Source organism: Felis catus, chromosome B3 (assembly GCF_018350175.1).
Source record: "Felis catus isolate Fca126 chromosome B3, F.catus_Fca126_mat1.0, whole genome shotgun sequence".
NCBI lineage: Eukaryota > Metazoa > Chordata > Mammalia > Carnivora > Felidae > Felis > Felis catus.
Window position 1 is genome coordinate 39,689,382 of NC_058373.1, and position 22,266 is coordinate 39,711,647.

The 22,266-nt window shown below is 40.3% G+C and overlaps 1 protein-coding gene across 4 annotated transcripts in view; it reads left to right on the top strand.

Moving 5' to 3' along the window:
• The window catches only part of DPP8 (dipeptidyl peptidase 8), a 68,991-nt gene extending 51,592 nt beyond the window's left edge, over positions 1 to 17,399 (top strand). For 3 of the 4 annotated variants that reach the window (XM_023255181.2, XM_023255182.2, XM_023255180.2), the window contains 5 exons: positions 5,602 to 5,748; positions 7,028 to 7,180; positions 8,462 to 8,604; positions 9,266 to 9,377; positions 13,206 to 17,399. In XM_023255181.2, the coding sequence (XP_023110949.1) occupies positions 5,602 to 5,748; positions 7,028 to 7,180; positions 8,462 to 8,604; positions 9,266 to 9,377; positions 13,206 to 13,328 (678 nt within the window). In that variant the 3' untranslated portion in view covers positions 13,329 to 17,399. Of the gene's footprint in view, positions 1 to 5,601; positions 5,749 to 6,226; positions 6,393 to 7,027; positions 7,181 to 8,461; positions 8,605 to 9,265; positions 9,378 to 13,205 lie in introns of those variants that run through there. The other variant, XM_023255184.2, reaches the window with a different exon arrangement.
• The last annotated feature ends 4,867 nt before the right edge of the window (positions 17,400 to 22,266 follow it).

Below are 22,266 nucleotides of genomic sequence, written 5' to 3' on the forward strand. Positions count from 1 at the left end.
TATTTATATGCATACGTGTGTGTGTGTGTGTGTGTGTGTGTGTGTGTGTGTGTGTGTGTGTGTGTACACACATATTTTTGGGGGGGGGTGATTTGTATTTTAAATGTCTCGTCAATTGTTTAAGTTAAGATGTGAACATTGTTGGGCCTCTGCTGTTACTGACTCTGGCTTATGTTCTAATTCCTGTTTAGAAGTTGGATTTTGTTACATGGCTAATGTGTAAATAAGGGTCAATTTCTTAATTTACAGTAGGACTGTAACAGTCATTGGAGAATGAAATATTCATGTCAGTAGGTATATATGTTGTCTTTTATGTAGAGAAGAATCTTGTTTGGGAAATGAAATTAAATAGTTAACTGTCTTGGTAAGAAAAAAGAATCTTAATAGATATTTGCAGAAGCCTTGGTAGCCTAATGAGTTACCTCTCTCCATTCTAAGTCTGTATCTCTCAAGCAGACTAGAATATTTTTATCATCTAGTTAAGGCAACTGTTATACTTCTATTCAACACTATAAGAGTTTACACTGTAATATTCCTTTTTCTGGATGAAATATTAGCATGTAAATATTAAGTAAATTCTGTTGACTATCAGAGTAAATAAAGTATTTGGGGTAGGTGCATTGGTTAATTGGCACTTTTTAAAAATGTCTATTGACTATCTTAAACTGGGCCCTTGAAGAAATTAGAATATAATTACACTGTTTTTATAGTGCAGCTCTTGACTCAGTAAATATCCTTTATAATTATACCTAGTTATCCAGTATTTGGAAATGTATTTAGATGCTAAGATATCCAAAAAATAGGAGTGCCTGGCTGGCTCAGTTGGTAGAGCATGCGACTCTTGATCTCAGGGTCTTGAGTTCAAGCCCCACATTGGGTGTAGAGCTTTATTATTTTTTTTTAAGTTTATTTGTTTTGAGAGAAAGAGAGCAGGGGAGGGGCAGAGAAAGAAGGAGAAAGAGAGAATCCCAAGTGGACTCCACACTGTCACTGTGGGGCCCAACATGGGGCTCAAACTCACAAACCATAATATCATGACCTGAGCCAAAATCAAGAGTTGGACACTTAACCAGCTGCACTTAACCAGCTGAGCTGCCCAGGCTCCCCAGAGCTAAAGAAAGAAAGAAAGAAAGAGACAGAGAGAGGGAGAGAGAAAGAGAGAGAGAGAAAGAAAGAGGGAGGGAGAGAGAGAGAGAAAGGAAGAAAGAGGGAGGAAGGGGAAGGAAGAGAGAGAGAGAAAGAAAAGAAAGAAAAGGACATCCAAAAAATAAAAGCAAAATAACTATATAAGCCACAAAATCTCAGCAATGACGATCATATATCAAGTTAAATCACTTTGCCATCGTTAAGATTTTTTTCAAACATGATTCACATTTGTATTATACTCATCTACACAGAAATCATAAACATTTAAATTAGCCTTCCATTAAAAACTTGAAGCTGAATCTTTGTAAACTTTAAAAAAAGGCTTAAAACAAATTCAAGAGAGAAATTACAGGATACTCTCAGAAGCTTTACATGTTTTTGTTACGTTATTTTGATATTAAGGCTGAGTAAGAAGGATGTTTCTCCTTTCCAGTGAAGAAGTGATATATGAGGTATGTGACAAACACACTATAAAAACTAACTGCTTGTGTAGATTTTTAAGCCAAAAGGAATCCTTATATTATTCCTCATTACCAATTATGTTTAAAAAGTCTAACCCACATAGAAGGATATTCAGCACCACTAGTCATTAGGGAAATGAAAATCCAAATCACAATGAAATACTGCTTCACACTCATTAGGATAGTTATTATGAAAAAAAAAAAAGAAAGAAAAAAGGAAAATAACAAATGTTGCTGAGGACGTGGAGAAATTGGAACTCGTGCATTGCTGATGGGAATGTAAAGTGGTGCAGCTGCTGTGGCAAATAATATGGCAGTTCTTTAAACATAATGTTAAGTCTGATGCAGCAATTCCATTTCTGGGTATATACCCAGAAGAACTGAAAGCAGAGACTTGGACAGATACTTGCACACCAGCGTTCATTGCAGCATTACTCCCAATAGCCAAAAGCTGAAGCGCCCCAAGTGTCCTTTGACATATGAATGGGTAAACAAAACGTGGTATATAATGGAACATTGTGCAGCCTTAAAGAGGAGGAGATTCTGACACATGGTACAGCATGGGTGAACCTTGAGGACGTTATGCTAAGTGAAATAAGCCAGACACAAAAGGACAAATACTGTATTACTCCACTTGTGTGAGGTACCTAGAAGAAGCAAATTCATGGAGACAGAAAGTAGAATGCAGGTTGCCAGGAACTGGGGAAGGGATAGGAAGTTATTTAACAAGATACGGAGTTTCTCTTTGAGGTGATGACAAGGTTCTGGAAATGGATAGTGGTGATGGTTGCACAGCAGGGTGAATACTTAATGCCATTGAATTGTACACTTCAAATGGTCAAAATGGTAAATTTTACGTATATTTTACCATAATAAAAAATCTTAGCCAATGCAGTTAAAATAAAATTGTTTAATTGTTTAGAGTACTTTATGAGTACAACTATACTTACACTTACAGAAACAGTTTCTTCTCAGAATACTCTGTTCAGTTTGCAAGATTTCCCCAAGAGACTTTGCATGATAGAATGCCTCTGGCCCTTCAACGCACTGGGATTATCCATCCTCTTGTTGACTCCATTTGGGTTAATTATGAAGATATTCCTTAATACAAGAGCAGATCTTTTTTTAATTATTATTTCTAAGTTTACTTATTTATTTTGAGAAAGACAGAGATAGCACAAGTTGGGGGGGGGGGGGGTGGGCAGAGAGAGAGGGAGAGAGGGAGAAGCCCAAGCAGGCCCAGCACTGCCAGCATAGAGCCTAACATGGGGCTCAAACTCACAAAACTGAGATCAAGACCTGGGCCGAAACCAAGAGTTGGGCACTTAACCAACTAAGCCACCCAGGCACCCCAAGGCCACATCTTTTTTAATAGCACAGAAAGCCTTGTGAACTTTGATTAAATCTTGTAAGCAATCCAAACTGTGTTCTTTCTCCGAGTATATTCAGTGCAAAGTGGGAATCTGTTGATTGGCAACAGTATCGCAGTTTGTAACATAAAGTGGATTACTTTGTCACTAAATGCAACAATGTCTGTAGTTGGACAAAAGTGAAATCCAAGAAAAGCAACAAATATTTCCAGTTAAAGTCATCCAGGCTTAGTTCTTTAAACTCTTCATTGATAACAGCTGTATGTTTTAAATGTTCATTTAACAAATCCTTGTGATGTTTCCTATGTGCCACATTCTGTAAATAGAAGTGCACAACCAGAGCGACCTAAGTGATAGCAGGACACAGGTTTTGAAGAATGGATACTGAAGAAGAACTTTGAATCCTCAGTGCCAGAGGTCATTACGTTTAAGTTCCTTCTTCCAGAAGTAGCAGGCCTCTGGCTACAAAGGCAGAAACACTGGCTCTCAAGGGAAATTCATATCAGGCAATTGAGGCCATTTTTTTGCATGACAACAGGCAAAGAAGTGAACTGAAGTAGTTTTCTTTACATAGTTATTTTGTGTTTTATGTCTAGTACTTTTTTCCGCTCCCTTCCTTTTTGCCCCTTCTCCCAAGATAGAAAGGAAAAACATCATTAACTATACTGGAATTCAAGTTTTTAAAAAATAATTTTTTTTTTTAAAGAAAGGGAAAACATCATTCTCCTGTCTGTATTTTTTATTCATTCATTCAGCAAATAGTTATTGGAGTTCCTAGTGTGTCCCAGGTACTATTTTAGGCAGCGAGGATACCATAGCGAACAAGTCTGACTAAGGTCCCACCCTCATGGAGCTAAATAAGGAAAATAATAAATGAGTAGACATATAAAGGATATCACTTCATATAATGGAAGTGTTCTTTGGAGGGTGGCTCAGTCGCTTGAGCGTCCGACTCTTGATTTCATCTCAGGTCATGATCAAAGGGTTGTAGGATCAAGCCCCACTTTGGGCTCTGTGCTGAGCATGGAGCCTGCTTGAGATATTCCCTCTCCTCTCCTCTCCCCTCTCCTCCCCTCCCCTCCCCTCCCCTCCCTTCCCCTCCCCTCCCCTCCCCTCCCCTCTCCTCTCCTCCCTCTCCCCATCTGCCCCTCTCAGCCACTCACACCCTCTCCCTCTCTAAAATAAGTAATTAAAATAAAACAAATTTTAAAAAAATTTTAAATAGTAATTGTTGGGAAAGACGATGGCAAAGTGACTAAAATGGAAGTTCTGATAGGAAGTTCAGAGACTGTCTCTGAGGGTACATAAGATGAGAAGGAATGACCGTGTTAAAGATCTGAAGGAAGAGTATTCCAGACAGAGGGAACAGTAAATGTCAAGGTCCTGGGGATTAGAGTCAACTTGATATGGTTGATAATAGGGTTAGAGTCTAGTAAGTAGGGATTTGGTATGAGATGAGGTCAGAGAAATAGCCAAAGGTCAGATAATACAAGGTTTCAAAGGCAATGGTAAGGACCTTAGAATAAGATCTAAACTCTTTACGGTTTCAGGGAGCTAAGCTATAAAGTCTTACCAAATTTACATTTAAAAGTCATCCCTCTGCTACCAAGTGAGTAGACTGTAGGAGAGCAAGAGTAGAAACAGGAAGACCAGTTTGGCCGTCGCTACAGTGGTTACAGTGGCACTGAATATGCAGAAGTTCAAAACGAGAAGATTCTCTAGACACACAGCACACGCACACCAGTCCAGCCCAGTAAATGCTCAGTGTAGAGTTACTGTGTGAAGATGTGTTGATTATTTTTTAACTTGTGGCTGACTTGGTTTTCCCATTGGTTTCAGCCAGAAAAAACTTCTTTCATTTTTGCCAGAACCGTTTTTGTCGTAGTTTAATGTGTGGTCTTAGTGTCCACCAAACGCTGAACTTCTCTCAGCTTCTTTCCTCTAATTAAAGTCCTCTTTTCACTAGTTTATTTCTGTTGAGGCACTAAACTACATTTAATTTCTCAGTCATTTTGAGGTATTAGGTTCTAGGGTGATAAAGCGATTTAAGAATTATCCTACCTTTTGCACTGATTTGTGTCACAGGAGAAAGGAAGCTGAGCTGGTCACAGTGTTTCCTTAAAATACTGAATTTTTCCACTGCTAGTCAGGGACAATCCCAGAAGAGATAGATAGGGAGGAAAAAATGATCCTTGTCTCTGTCATCTGAATGGCATAGTTCTGTAGGGTAGTGGTAATGATCTTATCAACTTTTTTATGAGATAGGTTACATCTCTTGTCTTGTGTGTAATGAATATCAAGTTAATTTAAAAACAAGTCAGGGAGGGGGGAAATGGGGAGTTACTAATCAACGAGCATAAAGTCTCAAGTATGCAAGACGAATAAGTTCTAGAGATTTGTATCCTACTGTCCTACAATTAATGATGCTATGTTGTACATTTAAAATTTTGTTAAAAGGGCACACCTTGTGATAAGTGTTCTTGCCACAAGAAAATAAAATTTCATTCTAAAAGCAAAATAATACAAAAAATTCAAGCTTTCTACTTTTCACAGCATCCTGTCACTTAATGCTTTTTTTATATTACCGTATAATAAATTTCACTGAAATTGTATTTCTTCCTCAGGTGCAGTTGGTGAATAATCGATTTAAAGGAGTCAAGTATTTCCGCTTGAATACCCTAGCCTCTCTGGGTTATGTGGTTGTAGTGATAGACAACAGGGGATCCTGTCACCGAGGGCTTAAATTTGAAGGCGCCTTTAAATATAAAATGGTGTGTGAGCATACAAACATTTTTCTTTTTTAAGACATTTCTGTTTTTTTGGTTCATTGTTTGGTGTGAAGTCTCAGAGAGAGAGAGAGAGAAAGAGAGTTGGGGGAAGGGGCCGTAAGAGATGGAGAGAGAGAGAGAGAGAGAGAGTGTGTGTGTGTGTGTGAGAGAGAGAGAGACAGAGAGAGAGGGAGGGAGAGCGAGAGTGTTCGGGGTGGGAGGGATGATGCAACTTGATATTCACTAGGCTAGTTCACATCCACCTGTATGTAACTTCGGGGAGCTGAGATAGAACCACTTTTGCACAGAAGTACCTTCTCTTTCTATTTGGTATGTCCAGCTTAGCCAGAAGGCAGCACCATTTAGTTTTCAGCATCCTGTCCCCTATTGAGAGGAATAATTGAGATTTGTTCTGTCCTCTGTGAAGAGAGAAATCAACTGATTAGTGCCTTCCTTGTGACAAGCCTCTTTCTCTCTACAGGAAGCTTTAAATGCTACCTTTTAGAGATGCCCCATGTCCTTTCTGCTGCTTTGGGAAATGATGAGAATCCGATGTTCCTTTTACACAGTAAGGCAGTTACTGTGTTTGCCAGTGTATTGGACATGCTGAGTAAGACATGGGATTTTCTCCCACAGCCAGTTCTTTGACCTTATGTTGTATTCTCATGTAAGTTTTTTTGTTTTTATTTTTGTTTTTGGCTCAGTGAAGTGAGATTGTGTGCACTGGCAGGCCTAGTAATACAGACAGGGTGGTGGTGGTAGGAATGAGGACTTAATAGGACTTTAAAGAAATAGTGTATGTTCAATTCCTAGAAATCGATAACGGGGAAATAGGAGGAAAGACCTCCAGAGTGATTCCTTCTGCTGTAGTGCATTAAGTTTTAAAAAGAAGTAAAATTAGTCAACCACTTAAGGGGGCTAATTTTTTGTCTTTGGGTATAGGAAGGCTTGTTACAAGGAAGACGCTGACCTCTTAGCAGACAACAGAACAAATGGCAAGGGGAGATACCCATACACCAGGAACAGTTTGGGTCTTAGTAGGAAAGAACTTTAGGACTAAGGGGTTACACAACTCTGGACTGGCTAGCAATGGAAGCTATAGGCCCCTCTCTCTAAATAGAGTTAAAAATTTTTTTTTCGGCCAACAGAATGTCAATTGATAATGAATTCTTTAAAAACTACAGGTATTTTTTAGTAAAACCCATTTATCAGTTTTAAAAGCACTCTTACAAGGAGACTTCTATTCATCAGAATGAGTGAAATGTTCTCCCTTTTTTGACAGGGTCAAATAGAAATTGACGATCAGGTGGAAGGACTCCAATATCTAGCTTCTCAATATGATTTCATTGACTTAGATCGTGTGGGCATCCATGGCTGGTCCTATGGAGGATACCTCTCCCTGATGGCATTAATGCAGAGGTCGGATATCTTTAGGGTATGTGACTTCCTATTGTACTTCTTTTTGTAGTAAGGGTAGAATCTTCTATAAATTGAGGATCTGAGAAAATGCCTATTTTTTGAAGGCTTACAGGGTTGGCAATATTATGGAATGTTAGAGTTTGTGTATGTATCTGCAGTCATGCGAGATAATAGATGATCTTGTCAACTTATGATAGCCATGTGAAATATATATTTACTTGTCTATGTCTGTATCTAGAACAAAAAACACATGTCAACTTGATAACCAGTTATTGGCTATTTATAGACATGCACAGATTATGGGATATAGCCATGATTAGTAAAACATACACAGTGTGGATTGTAATTACTTATTTAATTACCGGACTGAAAGCTCTGAGGGCTGGGATTGTGTGCACATCACTGTATCTATCCTCAGTAGCCAAGCATAATGCTTGGCACATAGTAGGTCCTAAATAAATCTTTATTGAATGACTACTGTATTAAATATGTAAATGTTGGTTACAATTTTATAAACAACTTCTTTGAAAAATACGCCAGAAGGAAATAAAGATGCTAAAAGTTGTTAAGAGAATGGCAATTGTGAAGTGTTTTTCTTTCTTAATATTTGAATAACATGATTTTATCTTACAGTGAAAATAATCTTAAGAATTAAAATAATAGAGTTTTTGTTCTTGCATGTATATTCACATAAGCTTTATAATAACCACAAAATGAACTCTGAAAACTGTCATAATTTTCCCAGGCTTGCAGCTGTCCAAATAATTAGAATATTTAAATGTAAAACTGTGGGGACCTTAAAATGAGGGAAGTATTTAGTGCTTAAATATATTTCATTCATAATTTTTGTTAAAAATTCTGTACTCCCAGTAGAGGCTGAAAAAAAAAAAAAAAAAGAAAGAAATGACTGCTTTTTTGATATAAAAGCTGACACTTGTCACACTTTTTTTTCCCCAGTAGCAGGAATGAGTTTACACTGAGGCATTCATATGTTCTAGTTCAGTCTCCCCTTTCAACAAAGTGTCCCGTGTATATATTTCAACTAGCCCAGGTTAGGGGTTTGGTATGTGGCATGCCTGTGGAACATGAAGCTAACTGACTCACAAAGTATCAAATTCTTGACCTTGGCACTCCACTTTGATTTTCTGAGTTGCCTAACTCAGAAATGTATGCCCCAGTTGGGCATGTGGGGCAAAAGCCTAAGGATAATTTTAGCCTTTAAATTTGTAGTTAAACTTTCTCATTGCTAGCCATTCTTTTCTGGACCACACTTGATTGTCATTGTTGTCTTATGTAGGTTGCTATTGCTGGGGCCCCAGTCACTCTGTGGATCTTCTATGATACAGGCTACACGGAACGTTACATGGGCCACCCTGACCAGAATGAACAGGGCTATTACTTAGGATCTGTGGCCATGCAAGCAGAAAAGTTTCCCTCTGAGTAAGTTCAAGCTTTAAAGTTAAGATTATAAATTTAAAACTGTAGTGTTAAAATTTGTCTTTAATAATAATGAAAACTACAAATACTGCAAAACCAAGACTAATATTCTAAAGAATACTCGAGTGGCATAGCTATTTCTCAGAGCCGAGTTACAGGCCAGTTCATACACTTTGGTTTTTTTATAAGTTATATTTGAAGCAATGAGGGTGCTGAAAGAAGTTTAATAAGTACGTAACTGTTTCAAGGTAGAAAATACTCTGTTTCTGCTTAAATATATTTTATGGATAATGTTTATGATTTTTCTTTCCCTATGGACAGGCTATAATTATTATATTGATATATGCTAATATCTTCATAAGAAATTGAACACATATTAAAAATTTTTTTAATCTTTTGTTACATGTAGTATCTGGTTAATATATTATAAATTTATTGAAAATGTTGAATTCTTATTTTAACATTTATAGTAGAAGTTAACTTTATTAACACTGATTATATTATTATACAGTTATATGTTTTCATATAATTATGTTATATAACTGTATATAGTTGTATATATTACATAACTATATTTACTAATAGGTAATTGTGATTAAAGGAGGTAAGTGGTTTTCCCAAATACTCTATTTTGCCTAATCCTCTGATATTTCCATTTCTCCAGACCAAATCGTTTACTACTTTTACATGGGTTCTTGGATGAGAATGTCCATTTTGCACACACCAGTATATTACTGAGTTTTTTAGTGAGGGCTGGAAAGCCCTATGATTTACAGGTGAGTTCTTCATCTTCTGATGGAATTAAGTAGTGATTAGTGATTGATTACTTTGAAATATAATAAACTATGGAGTAAGGCTAAATTTTCAGCTGTGGCCTCTCTCTGCTTAAGAGATCTAAAGTCATAGACATAGGTAGCAGTGCCTCTAGTTGCATAAAAATTAAGATTCTGTGGCAGTTGGACTAAAAACTGGCCTATTGGATTATATGACTGGTGTATCTGTATCTGCTTTCAGTTGTAATCACGGAAAAGATGACAGGAGTCCATTCAGTGTCCTTTGCTTTTCTTCTTCCCCTTGGAAGGGTGAGGAAGTGCTACTTGATATCATTGGTTTTTAAAGACCTTTTAATTTTACATTATATTGACATTGGAACAGAAAGCAGCAAAGTAACCACCTCTGTTGCTCCTGACTCAAAAAAGGGGGTTTTAAAACTTGTTCCTTCTTTCTTCCTCCTTTGTACTTCTTTCACAGATTATGTGCTCCTAAGAAATGAAAAATATTGTTTTTCCCTTTTTAAAAAAGAATTTTTTTAATGTTTATTATTTTTGAGAGACAGAGACAGAGCACGAGTTGGGGAGGGGCACAGAGAGAGGGAGACACAGACTCGGAAGCAGGCTCCAGGCTCTGAGCAGTCAGTACGGAGCCCTAGGTGGGGCTCGAACCCCTGAACCGTGAGATCATGACCGGAGCCAAAGTCAGATGCTTAACCACCTGAGCCATGCAGGTGCCCCTACTTTGTCCATTTTTATGTCTCAGTTGACATTTATGTAAGTAAACTGCGAGATATTTGTCTATAGCAGCAGTTTTCAAGCATTTTGGTCTCAGGATCCCTTTACATACCAAAGAACTTTCATTTATGTGGGTTGTATCTGTCACCATTTTCATATAAGATATTAAAACTAAGAAAGATTCTGTTTTTTTAAAATTTACTTGTTTACTTAAGTAATCTCTGTCTGCATCCAACATGGGGCTTGAAATCATGACCCCAAGATCAAGAGCCTCATGCTTTTCCAACTGAGGCAGGCAGCCCCAAAACAAAAAAAAAATTTTTAAATATATTTTTAAATAACAGTAATAAACTATTGCATGTTAGCACAAATCACAGTTTTTGTGGGAGAGAAAAACTATTTTCCAAAACAAACAAAAAATTACTTAGAAAAGTAGCATTGTTTTTACATTTTTGTAAAATCCCTTTAATGTCTGGCTTAAGAAAGACACCCAGATTCTCCTATCTGCTCATATGCAACACATGCAACCTGTTGGGAATTGTTGTTTTGGCTAAAGTAGAGAGTAGTTTCCCACTATGTGCAGTTTTACTTTATAAGGCTTCGGCTAACCCGCAGTCAGCTGCGATCAGTCCAGAAGCAGACGATCCTCTTGATCTGACATAGCGTCAGAAGGTCAATAGCGGCCTAACGCTCTATCACAATGCCTGCATCATTCACCTCACTTCATCTCATCACATAAACATTTATCATCTCGCATTATAAGAAGAAGACTGAGCATAGTGCAAGATACTTTGAGAGCGAGACCACATTCACATAACTTTTATTACAGTATGTTGTTATGATTGTTTCATTATTAGCTATTGTTTATCTCTCACTGTGCCCAACTTATAAATTAAACCTTATCATATGTATGTGTAGATGGGGGGGAACAGTACATACAGGGTTTGGTACTACCTGCAGTTTCAGGAATCCAGAGTTGGTCTTGGAATGTGCCCCCTGCAGATAAGGGGGGGACTACCGTGTGAAGAAACTACAGCCTCCCAGAATATGTAGTTAAGAAAGGGGAGGAATATTTTAGCCTTTTCGGTAATTGTGGATATTCTTCTTTGATACTACACCAACACTGGACAAATCTTAGTTTCTTAAAGGTTAGTTTTAGTGGGGAATCTGAAGCCATATCTATTAATGTTTCATACTCCGTTACGTTAAAATTTGTTGGATCTTATATTTGAAATGGATCTTTTGTACATGCATTGGGCATCTAGAAAATACTGGTTCACTGTGTGACGTCAGTCTTCTAAATGTTGACTCCTTTCATTATAGAATATTTTTAAGGTCACATATATTAATATTACCTCTGATCTCACCAGAAATGTTTGTAAGTTTGGAGGCTCATGATACAAGTTCTCCAAAATTCTTTTTTTTTTTTAATGTTTATTATTATTATTTTTTTTTTTTAATTTTTTTTTTCAACGTTTTTAATTTATTTTTGGGACAGAGAAAGACAGAGCATGAACAGGGGATGGGCAGAGAGAGAGGGAGACACAGAATCGGAAACAGGCTCCAGGCTCCGAGCCATCAGCCCAGAGCCTGACGCGGGCCTTGAACTCATGGACCGCGAGATCGTGACCTGGCTGAAGTCGGACGCTTAACCGACTGCGCCACCCAGGCGCCCCTTAATGTTTATTTTTGAGACAGAGAGAGACACAGCATGAGCAGGGGAGGGGCAGCGAGAGAGGGAGACACAGAATCGGAAACAGGCTTCAGGCTCTGAGCTGTCAGCACAGAGCCCGACGCGGGGCTCGAACCCACGAACTGCGAGATCGTGACCTGAGCTGAGGTCGGACGCTTAGCTGACTGAGCCACCCAGGCGCTCCACAAGTTTTCGAAATTCTGATTTCCCCTCAAAAGCTCAAAGTTTATCATTGGTAGCAGTGTTGTCCTTGAGGTGACCAGCTCACTTCATTCATTTTTGAGCAGGTGTTTGCCAGACACCCCGGTCTGAGTCACCATGGTCGTCAGTCATTGTTCCAAACTGAAAATGGAGCTCCGTTTACGAAGTGGCATCTCGGCCTGCAGCTGGGCCTGTGGTGCTTCTCCTTGAGACGTCCTGGAGCAGACTTGCTTTCTGCACTCTTTTCACTTTATCACCACAGAATATTTAAAAAGACAACTATTCAAGGGTTGCAGTTTCATAAAATTCTAATTTTTACTGCTACCTAAGTGAAATTGGCATTTTTGTTTTTACTACAAGTGTAGTACAATTTATTGTCACTGCCTTGATTCATACTAAGGCACTGACACTTTTTACCCATCATTGCTTTTGCATTATCGGTGCAAATGCCAACACAGTGAATAAAGGTAAATTGTTCTGAAAGTGGTTTTGACCTTACGTATCCCCTGAAAGGGTTTCTGAGGACCCCAGAAGTCTGTAGATCACACTTGGAGAACCACTGATCTATAGAGAGGTTGTGTGTGTGTGTGTGTGTGTGTGTGTGTGTGTGTGTGTGTGTGTGTTTAAGTTTATTTATTTTGAGAGAGGGAGAATGTGAGCGGGGGGGGGGGGGGGGGGGTGCAAAGATAATGAGAGAGGGAGAATCCCAAGCAAGCTTCATGCTGTCAGCTCACCGCCTGATGTGGGGCTCGAAGTGCTGAGCTGAAATCAAGAGTTGGTCCCTGAACCAGTTGAGCCACCAGGCGCCCCAATGATCTACAGATAAATCCTTCTGTAAGCCTAATGGTATATAGGAAATTATAGGGGTGCCTGGGTGGCTCAGTCAGTTGCGTGTCTGACTCTTGATTTCTGCTCAGGTCATAATGGTGGTCATGGGCTCCAGTTCTGTACCAGGCTCGCGCTGAGCGTGGAGCCTGCTTAAGATTCTCTGCCTCTCTGCTCCACTCGAACACTCTCTCTGTCTCTCTCAGATAAAATGTTTTTTCAAAGGGGGAGGGGCCTCTAGATAGGATATATGTGTGTATTATCTGAGGCTGGGCTCCATATTATTAATCCTGTTGAAACTCTCTGGAAAGCTTTGGAAGGAGGTGTATTATTAAATTCTTACTTTTTGTATTTTGATTGTTTTGTTGTTGTTTAAGATCTATCCTCAGGAGAGACACAGCATAAGAGTCCCTGAATCTGGAGAACATTACGAACTGCATCTTTTGCACTACCTTCAAGAAAACCTTGGATCGCGTATTGCTGCTCTGAAAGTGATATAATTTTGACCTGTGTAGAACTCTGGTATACACTGGCTGTTTAACCAAACGAGGAGGTTTAATCAGTAGAAAACACGGAATTGATCAACACATTTTGGTACCTGCCATGTAACATCTCCTCCGGAAAGTATAATCGGTGCCGTGCAGGCGTCTACAGCTTGTGGATAGTAATCTAATACCTTAACCATACACACCCAAAATTGAATGACACCTGTTTCTAAAGGACCCAGCAATACCATGAGAATCACTGAAGGAAATAAGACATTAGCACCATATATCCATACTACCTTATTTTCACTTCTAATAGCATTATAAACCTCATGGACTTAATTAGTGTATTTTTACAGTATACTTCTGAGTTTGTTAAAATATGATGATATTAGTGATTGGTTTGGTTCAATTCCAGAATCTCTGACTAGTTACAGATTTGATAGCACTTAAATGTAATTGAATAGCTTATGCTTCATTGCTTGGGGTGTATCCAGCATGTTATGAACTAATCACTATTAAACCTATGACTTAACCAGTCATTAATGATTTTTCAAGGATAACTTAGTGGCCTCCTAAAGACACTTATTTTGTTTCATTCAAGCTCTGACCAATTTTAGCCAATTTCAACTGTATCTAGTATAAATAGTTCTCTCTGATGATACGACAGAGTGGGCTTTTCCTTTCATACAAAGGCAAGTGACTGTACATGTAGCATGGTTTAATTAGTCTTACAATACTGATAATTACAGGCGGAAAAATTTTAAATGGTTAGAGCTTAAATATTTGCAGGCAATTTCTTCTCCTTTAAGAAAAGGAAAAAGTACACCTTACTCTTCAGAAAATTTAGTGGTGCCAGTTTCCATTGGGTCTTTCCTTATTGAAAGGTTTCAGAATTTTAGGTGATGGAAGGGAATTGTGGTAGGGTTGGGGATGCTAGGGTGTGTAAAATGACAGGGAGAGGAGGGTCTGCTTAACAACTAAGTACAAGTCTAATTTGACCAAAAATACTCATGCAAAAGTTTTGGGGGGTTGAAATTGAAACTCCTAGAATGTTAGTTACAGAAACCAGGATTAAGAAATCACTCTCTTAACCAGCGCAGTTACAGACCGATGTTATTCAGGGAGAAAAAGTTACTTAGTTACTTTCCTAATTCTAAGTTTTTGTTATTTTCCTCTTAATTTTGGAAACTTTACAAATTTAAACTTTCTCTATCCTTTTTAAATTATTTGAGCATAATTTAGGTATTGTGAGCTTAAAGAGGTTTCCAGACAACTTCTTTACCACAAACTGATCCCCAGCCAGCCATGGCTCTCTTTTTCAGTGTTCAAAGCCTCTAAGCAGCTTCTTGAATGGCCATGACATTTCCTGGTTTAGCCCTAGCACTTGACTGTTAAGGGAGCTCATAGGCTTTTCAGGTGCTGATTGGAATCTGTCATCTTGGAGTCTTTGGGGTGTTAGATGGGTCACGTTGCCAGCGGCAAAGAAGATACCTATGAGTTGGACCCTTTTTATCACAAGCCTCAGTGTTTGGAAAGTTGTTACCAGTACTTTTAAACAATGCTCCAAAAAAGTTGCTGTTTTTCTTTCTCGCCACTACAGAGTAGATTTCTCCCGTAGAGAGCACAGCCTCCATCAGGAAGGATGATGACTGTGCGTCAGAGGTGAATTCATCACTGAGGGCCAAGTGGGAGGTGGGGGAGGTCCAGAAATGGCAAGGTGACCTGGTGGCTCTGTCCTTGGGAAGGGGATTGGGTTTTGCTGTTTGTGTATTTATACTGTATCATAGGTACCACACTTTTCCTTATTGTCTGTGTATGTATTGATTTCTTTGTTTATATTTTCCCATGCCAAGGTCTGTTTATATTTTTTTCAATGTTAAATTAAATTGATTTGGGTAATTTTTCTTCCCAGGAAAGTATTTTCCCCCCTTGATTTAAGTATATATCTGACTATTGAAGGTGGTTTTTGTTTGTGAACTGGTTGGCCCCCAGGGATCTATCCTTATATAATATGCAAAGTAGAAATGGTATACAGTGGCTTTTAGACATCTACTCATTTGAAACCTCTTGCCCGTTAAAGCTATTTGTTCAAAACGGCGTCTCTCATTTTACCAAAACAAACCTAAAAGAACCTCATGTGCTCTTGAATTCACCAGTGTTTTCCTTTTGCATCTTCCCTCTCCTTTCCTCATATCACAAGGAATGCCTCTGTTATAATCCCCAGTTCATTAAATGCCATTCTCCTTGTGTAAGGGGGAAAAATACAGGGCTGAATTCACTTGCAGAAAGACAGTTTGAGTTTTATTTTAAAAACCGATGAGGAAAACATCCTAGTCCATCCAAGCAATCAGTAGAAATCTCACTGAAACTATTTGTACCCTGTCAATGGGGAACATTTTAAAAGGCAAGAGCATATAAAAGTAGCAACAGTTTTGGTTAAGAACCAAAAAGCAGTAGGTTAAGTATCAAATGGGGCGGCTTTTGCAGGCTTGATAAGTAGGTGCGTTTGAGCAACCATCGGCAGGGGTGGTGGCTTACGTGTTGAGCGCGAGGACTCAATCTAAGAATCTTCTGGGATGCTTAGAAAAAGAAATGCAGTCTTGAACCTTACGCTTAGAACTTTAAATTTGGTTGATTTGGGTGGAGACCAGGAATCTGCATTTCTAACTGCCTTTCCTAGGTGATTCAAAGTTGTTTGTGGGCTACTTTCACAGACCCTTCTGTAGAGAATGGAATTGGATTAAGAGTATAATAGGTGATTTTTACACTGGACTGATTTACAAAAACCTAAAGCAATAGTCAAGTACAGCTGCTCATCTGTGATCATGACTGGGCCCTTCTCACTCTGAAAGCAGCAGAAAGGTATTGCTAACTATGTCTCCCCTTTGTCTGGAGATTTCGTTTTGGAATGAAGGTTCTTCCCTCAATGCCGTTCCTGGCTCATTTCCAAAGCCTCATACTAGAGGATGGAGTCACAAGGCATGCATTACTTTGTAAAGAAATGAGATACAGATATTGATGCTTCCTTTTTTTACTACTTGTTTTATTCCTTACAGAAGGTGTAGCCCACCTGTCTGTAACATAATTCTCTCTTTAGGTGGAATGATTCCTATAAGATCTCCCATTATTATAGAAGCCTAAATTTTTAAGCTTTTGCATCTTTGATATAATCTAATGTTCTCATCTGTTGGAGGAGGAACCGACATAGAGAGAGAAGAGAAAATATACCCATTGCCACACGGCCGGTGACTGCTCAGCTGGTACTAGACTCCATCCAGATGCCCTGACTCACGGTAGTTAAATGATAGATAGAAAAGGCAAATTTTTAAAGAAGTATTTATTAATATATTCCTATGAAACATTTTAAAGATAACATAAAATGGTTAATTTTTCCATTCTGAAGTAAATGCTAAGCATGCTTATTACTGAAGCAGTACTTCTAATTAGTATATGACATTCTGAAGTTAATTAAAACTGTTAGACTAAATGTGTCTTCCTAGTAGTGAGGGATTTGGGAATTGGGGTGTAGAATAGAGTGCTTGCTTAAGCCTGAGAGCCTAACTTAGAGCTAGTTGAAGTAAGAAAAGAGACATGGCCATATCTAACTGAGGTTTTGAGGTGAGTGTCCGCTTCAGGCAGACATAAAGGAATAAAGAAACTTCCCTGACTCCCACTTTCGCAACTCTCCCCAGCCTCACCTATCCGTCTTGCAGCCTAAAATATGGAAACGTTAGTGCAAGGTGCCGCTTCCTGCTTCTCTTATTTCGTCAAGAGACGGTTCTAGGTAATCATTTCAGAAGTCCCTCACAGAAAAAGGAATATTTGTATGTTTGTTTCTGGATAACCCAAATACAAATTTATGTTGTATTCAGCACAATTGGAGTTCAGGTCTTTAATTTTAGAATATAAAGTGCCTGCTGTTTTAAGCATTGACTTGTATAAAAAGAATTGCATGTCTCACTCCAGTAAGTTTATGGGTTTTCTCATTTTCAGCTACATGGCTTTTAATCATGTAAAGTGAAACATTAGTTTTGTTGCATTTTATTACAGGTTCTTTGTTGCAATAAAGATGCTGCTAAATTACTTGATGTAAATGTTCCTTCCCCCCCCCCCATTCCCTATTTGTACAATCTTGACTTGATTAGTGGCAAGTGTGGAGTGATTAATACACGTGTCCAAGGTCATGTGCTTGCAGTGGAGAAAGGAAGACTGCAAGGTGATTACATGGGGTTTCTAGTACAAACCCTAGCCAAAAATGCATCCAAACCCACACGGAGGTGTGCCGAGAACTGCTTTGTGCCTGCCAGTGGTGCCCAGCGACCAGCACTTTCTACTGCAGGGGTAGGGTAGGTGGTGCCTGGAGCCAGTGCCCTTCCTGAACAGCTGGGATTTTCTTAGGGATGCCACTTGGAGTTGATAGTGGTCTCTGCATGCTCCCTGGAAAATTTCTCGGGAGTTCAGTGTAATACTTTCTTCAGAGCTTTCTTTGACGATTCTCAGGTCTGTTGAAACTATACTGGAGAAAACATGAACTCCTCTGAAATTAGTAAATTTGGGGTTTGTCTGATAATCCTTCCAGAACAGACACTTAACCTGGATTCTCTAATCCTCTGAAGTGGCGTGCAAAATATTGCATGAATGAGAGGAAGTGCATTCTGGGGAGAAAGGCTTTGGCTTTATCACATTCCCAAAGGGAGGGTGATCCCCGCCCCAAAAGAACCCCTGCTGTGTTATGTATTAGGTTCATAAACTTTTAATTTTTTAAAATTTCCTATGTTTTAAAAATGTTTAGTTTATTTTTGAGAGAGAGAGAGTAGGCAAGTTGGGGAGGGACAGAGAGAATCCGAAGCAGGCTCCAGGCTCTGAGCTGTCAGCACAGAGCCCCATGTGGGGCTCAAACCCATGAACCGTGAGATCATGTCCTGAGCCGAAGTTGGACACTTAACTGACTGAGCCACCCAGTCGCCCCTTTATTATTTTTTTAATGCCCCCTTTCTTCATTTTCTTAAGTAAACTGTACCCCCAACGTGAGGGTCGAAGTCATGACCCCAAGATCAAGAGTTGTGTGCTCTACCAACTGAGCCAGCCAGGCACCCCGGGGTCTTAAACTTTTAATTTGTATACAAAAATTATTAGAAATAAAGATGATCTTTAAGCAGGGTAATGCTACAGACCGTGCTTCCTAACCTTTTTACCTCGTCACAGACACACACACACACACCCACACACACACACACCCAAAGGGATTTGTATGATCCTGAGGTAAACTGGGGTACACTGGGTTAACTAACCTGTTGAGGCTGCTTGCAGCGGGAAGTAACTAGCCAGGCCCACCAAGGCTCTAAAGCATACATACAATCCCATTTATGGCACGCTTTTATAGACTACCTTGGTCTCTTTTTTTTCCTGAGTTTATTTTTTTCGTAATCTCCACCCAAATTGGGCCTTGAACTCCCAACCTGAGATCAAGAGTCATGCTCTTTTGTCTCAGCCAGCCAGGCACCCCTACCTTGGTCTATTTAGCCTGGATCTATTGCCAATAGAAATCAGCTTTCTAGGAGCACCTGGGTGCTTCTGTCAGTTAAGCGTCCAACTCTTGATCTCAGCTCAGGTCATGATCTTACAGTCCAAAGGTTCAAGCCCTGCACTGAGCTCTATGCTGGGTGCTGACAGCAGAGCCTGCTTAAGATCCTCTATCCCCCTTCTCTGCCCATCCCCTGCTCTCTCTCTCTCTTTCTCCCTCTCTCTCTCTCTCTCAAATAAGCTTTAAAATTTTTAATAAAAAATAATCAGCTCTCTAGGGATTCCTGGATGGCTCAGTTGGTTAACTCTTGATTTCGGCTCACGTCATGATCTCAGGGTTTGTGGGTTCAAGCCCTGCGTTGGGCATGGAGTTTGCTTCGGATTCTCTCTGTCCCTCCCTTGCTTGCTGGTTCTCTCTCTCTCTCTCTCTCTCTCAAATAAACAAACAAACAAACAAACAAACTTTTAAAAAGTCAGCTTTCTGGGGGCACCTGGGTGGCTCAGTCAGTTGAGGGTCCAACTTCAGCTCAGGTCATGGTGTCCCAGTTCGTGGGTTCAAGCCCCACATGGGGCTCTGTGCTGACAGCTCAGTGCTTGGAGTCTGCTTCCAATTCTGTTTCCCTCTCTCTCTCTGCCCCTTCCCTGCTCACACCCTGTCTCTCTCTGCCTCTCAAAAATAAATAAACATAAATTTTTTTTTTTTTTCCAAATCAGCTTTGTTGGGTGCCTGGCTGGCTCAGTTGGTAGAGCATGTGATTCCTGATCTCGGGGTTGTTAGTTCGAGCCCCATTTGAAGGTAGAGATTACTTAAAATATTTTTTAAAAATTAAAATAAAAAAAAAATCTGCTTTCAACCTGGCCATAAGCATCCTGCAGATACTGTGTTGGAAGTGCAGACCTCCCAGTGGCTGTAGGGCTTCAGGGCTCCAGAGTCCTATCCGGGCAAGTGCTATGGCCCTGAAGCCTTTGGACTTCCCTTTGGCCTAACCTCACCCACTCAGTGATTATGGGGAAACAATGATTGATCCCATGGTGCTTTCGAGGGAAACAGAATTGAAACAACTGCAGTATGAGAATCTCATGGTTGTAATTTTATTTTGGGCTTGGAGTGGGTCAAGGAATTACCAGGATTTAAACGTTTATCGGCCTAGCTCTGCCCACAGCTCTGGTGCCCTGGCCTTGCCACTCTGGAAGAGGTTGAGGTCCCGTTGAAATGGCTTAGAGGGATTCAGCTCTGGCTCAGCTGAGTTGTTGAGTCTGCTGTGTGTGCTCCTTACTGAAAGATGCTTTCTCTAAATTGGCTCCCAAACTTGAGTCCTTGAAATACAGAGTTTGGGGAAACAATTAACCAGTCCCAGAACTCTACACACACACTCCGCCCCTTCCCCCTCACCCACCCCCACCCCCACCCCACCCTGGGCAGTCCTCACTGGAAAAGCATCCCGCAGAAGTGGCATAGATTAGTTTAACATTCCATTCACAGATGAGAATTCTCTGCAGGAAGGTCCTCTGGCCAGGTAGGTTCTGGAAAGCACATTGCTCTTCTGTAGAAGGAACTCTCCGAGTTGGCTGGGTCTCTGGGGGTGTATGTGGTCATCGTTGCATCCCTAAGCATGCATGTAAATGCTACTGCATGTGATGCAGTTGGGAGCTTTGGGATGTGTGGCCCTGCCAGTTAATTGCTTTGCGTTGTCTCCACTGTCCCTTCCTCCTCATTCCTATTGCTGCCCTTCCTACCTCAGTCGAGGACCTGTAAGGTCATGGTGAGTAACTGTAGCAGCTCTCTAGCCTGAGTCGGAGGAGAAGATTAGGAATTCCAAGTGACTTCAAAGAAGCTGCTCTCAACTTTCATTCAGCGAATATTTAGTAACGATCAAGTGCCAGGCCTTTGATGGGCCAGGAGAAAACAAAGATAGAAGAGGAACAGCCCTTGTCCTCCAGGTTCTCAGGACCAACTCACCCCACCCCCCACCCCCACCAACCCCCCTCACTAGCACACCCAGCAGGACACTTGCCACTTTCGTAAATGTACTTTATATTCTCACCTTCCTGCTCCAGGCCCTAATCCAATCCAAGGCCCCGTGTCACCTGACCTTTCCTCACTTTCCCCCACCTGGGATCTTTGGTCCCCACAAGCCTCCTGAGGCGTTCCTCTTCCAGTTAGTAGAACATATACTTTGAAGTCAGGCCCAGGTTCCTCTAGGCACCCTACAGAGCTTATGGGAATGTCCCCACCCAAAGACAAGTGGGTTGGCAAAATAATACCTGCATTGGCTTTGGAGCCTGGCTTCAACCTTTGCTACTTGCTAGCTTTGTGGGCTTGGGCACGTTTACATAACATCCTGACCCTCAGTTTCCTAAAGTAGGAAATCGGAATAATAACAGAACCCTCCTCAACAGATGGTTGTGAGGATTAACTCTGTTTGCTGTGAAGAACTTGGTGCCTGGCATATGCAACAGAAGTGCTCAATAAGGTCATCTCCGATTTAGCACTTAATTTTACACCGTACTTTTGGCCACTCATTCTGTTTCTCCAGTTAGATTACACACACTGAGAGTAGGCACTGTATTGCATTTGGCAAATTCTGGACCGGCTTATTAGAAACTTTAAACAATTTTCAAATGAATATTTTGATGGTGCTTCTTAGGTTCCCAAGTACCTATCTACCAATTCACTAATAGGGCTGCCAAAAAACAGCCCAAATTCTCCCTAAGTTAAGTTTTTAGGACCCTTTCTTTGTTTTGAATCATTTTTAAAAAAATGTTTATTGATTTATTTATTTTGAGGGGGGTAGGGACAGAGAGAGAGGGAGAGAGAGAATCCCAAGCAGGCTCTGTGATGTCAGCACAGAGCCCGACACGGGGCTGGAACTCACGAACTGTGAGATCATAACCTGAGCCTAAATCAAGAGTCAGACATGAGTGAGCCACCCAGGTGCCCCAGGACCTTTTCTTTGAAATGTCACTGGAATTTTTATTCTCTGTCCCCCATCGGAGGAGTGGTGCCTCTTAGCCCTGGTGGCTATCACAATTGCCTGGGGAGTTTTAACAATGTTGATGTCTTAGTCCCTCCTATGATCAATTACATCAACATGGAGGGCAGTGAGGAGACCTGCCATCTTTTAATTTTTCTCATAAGCTCTCTAGGTGATCCTAATATGCAACCAAAGTAAAGCACCTTTAAGGTAGAGCATTGGAAGATTGTGATCATGGAATGTTAGCACCAGAACAGATTCTTAGGAAACATCTCATCTACTGCTGACAGATGAGAAGCTGACACCCAGAGCCAGGAAGTGATTATACTTCACCATCCCAGCAGCTCAGAGTCCATACTTGAGCCCAGATCTTCTAGCATTGTCTTCATTCAGTGTTCTCCCAAACCAGGGCTCAACAGAGGGATTTGCCAAACTGAGAAGGCTGAGGGGGC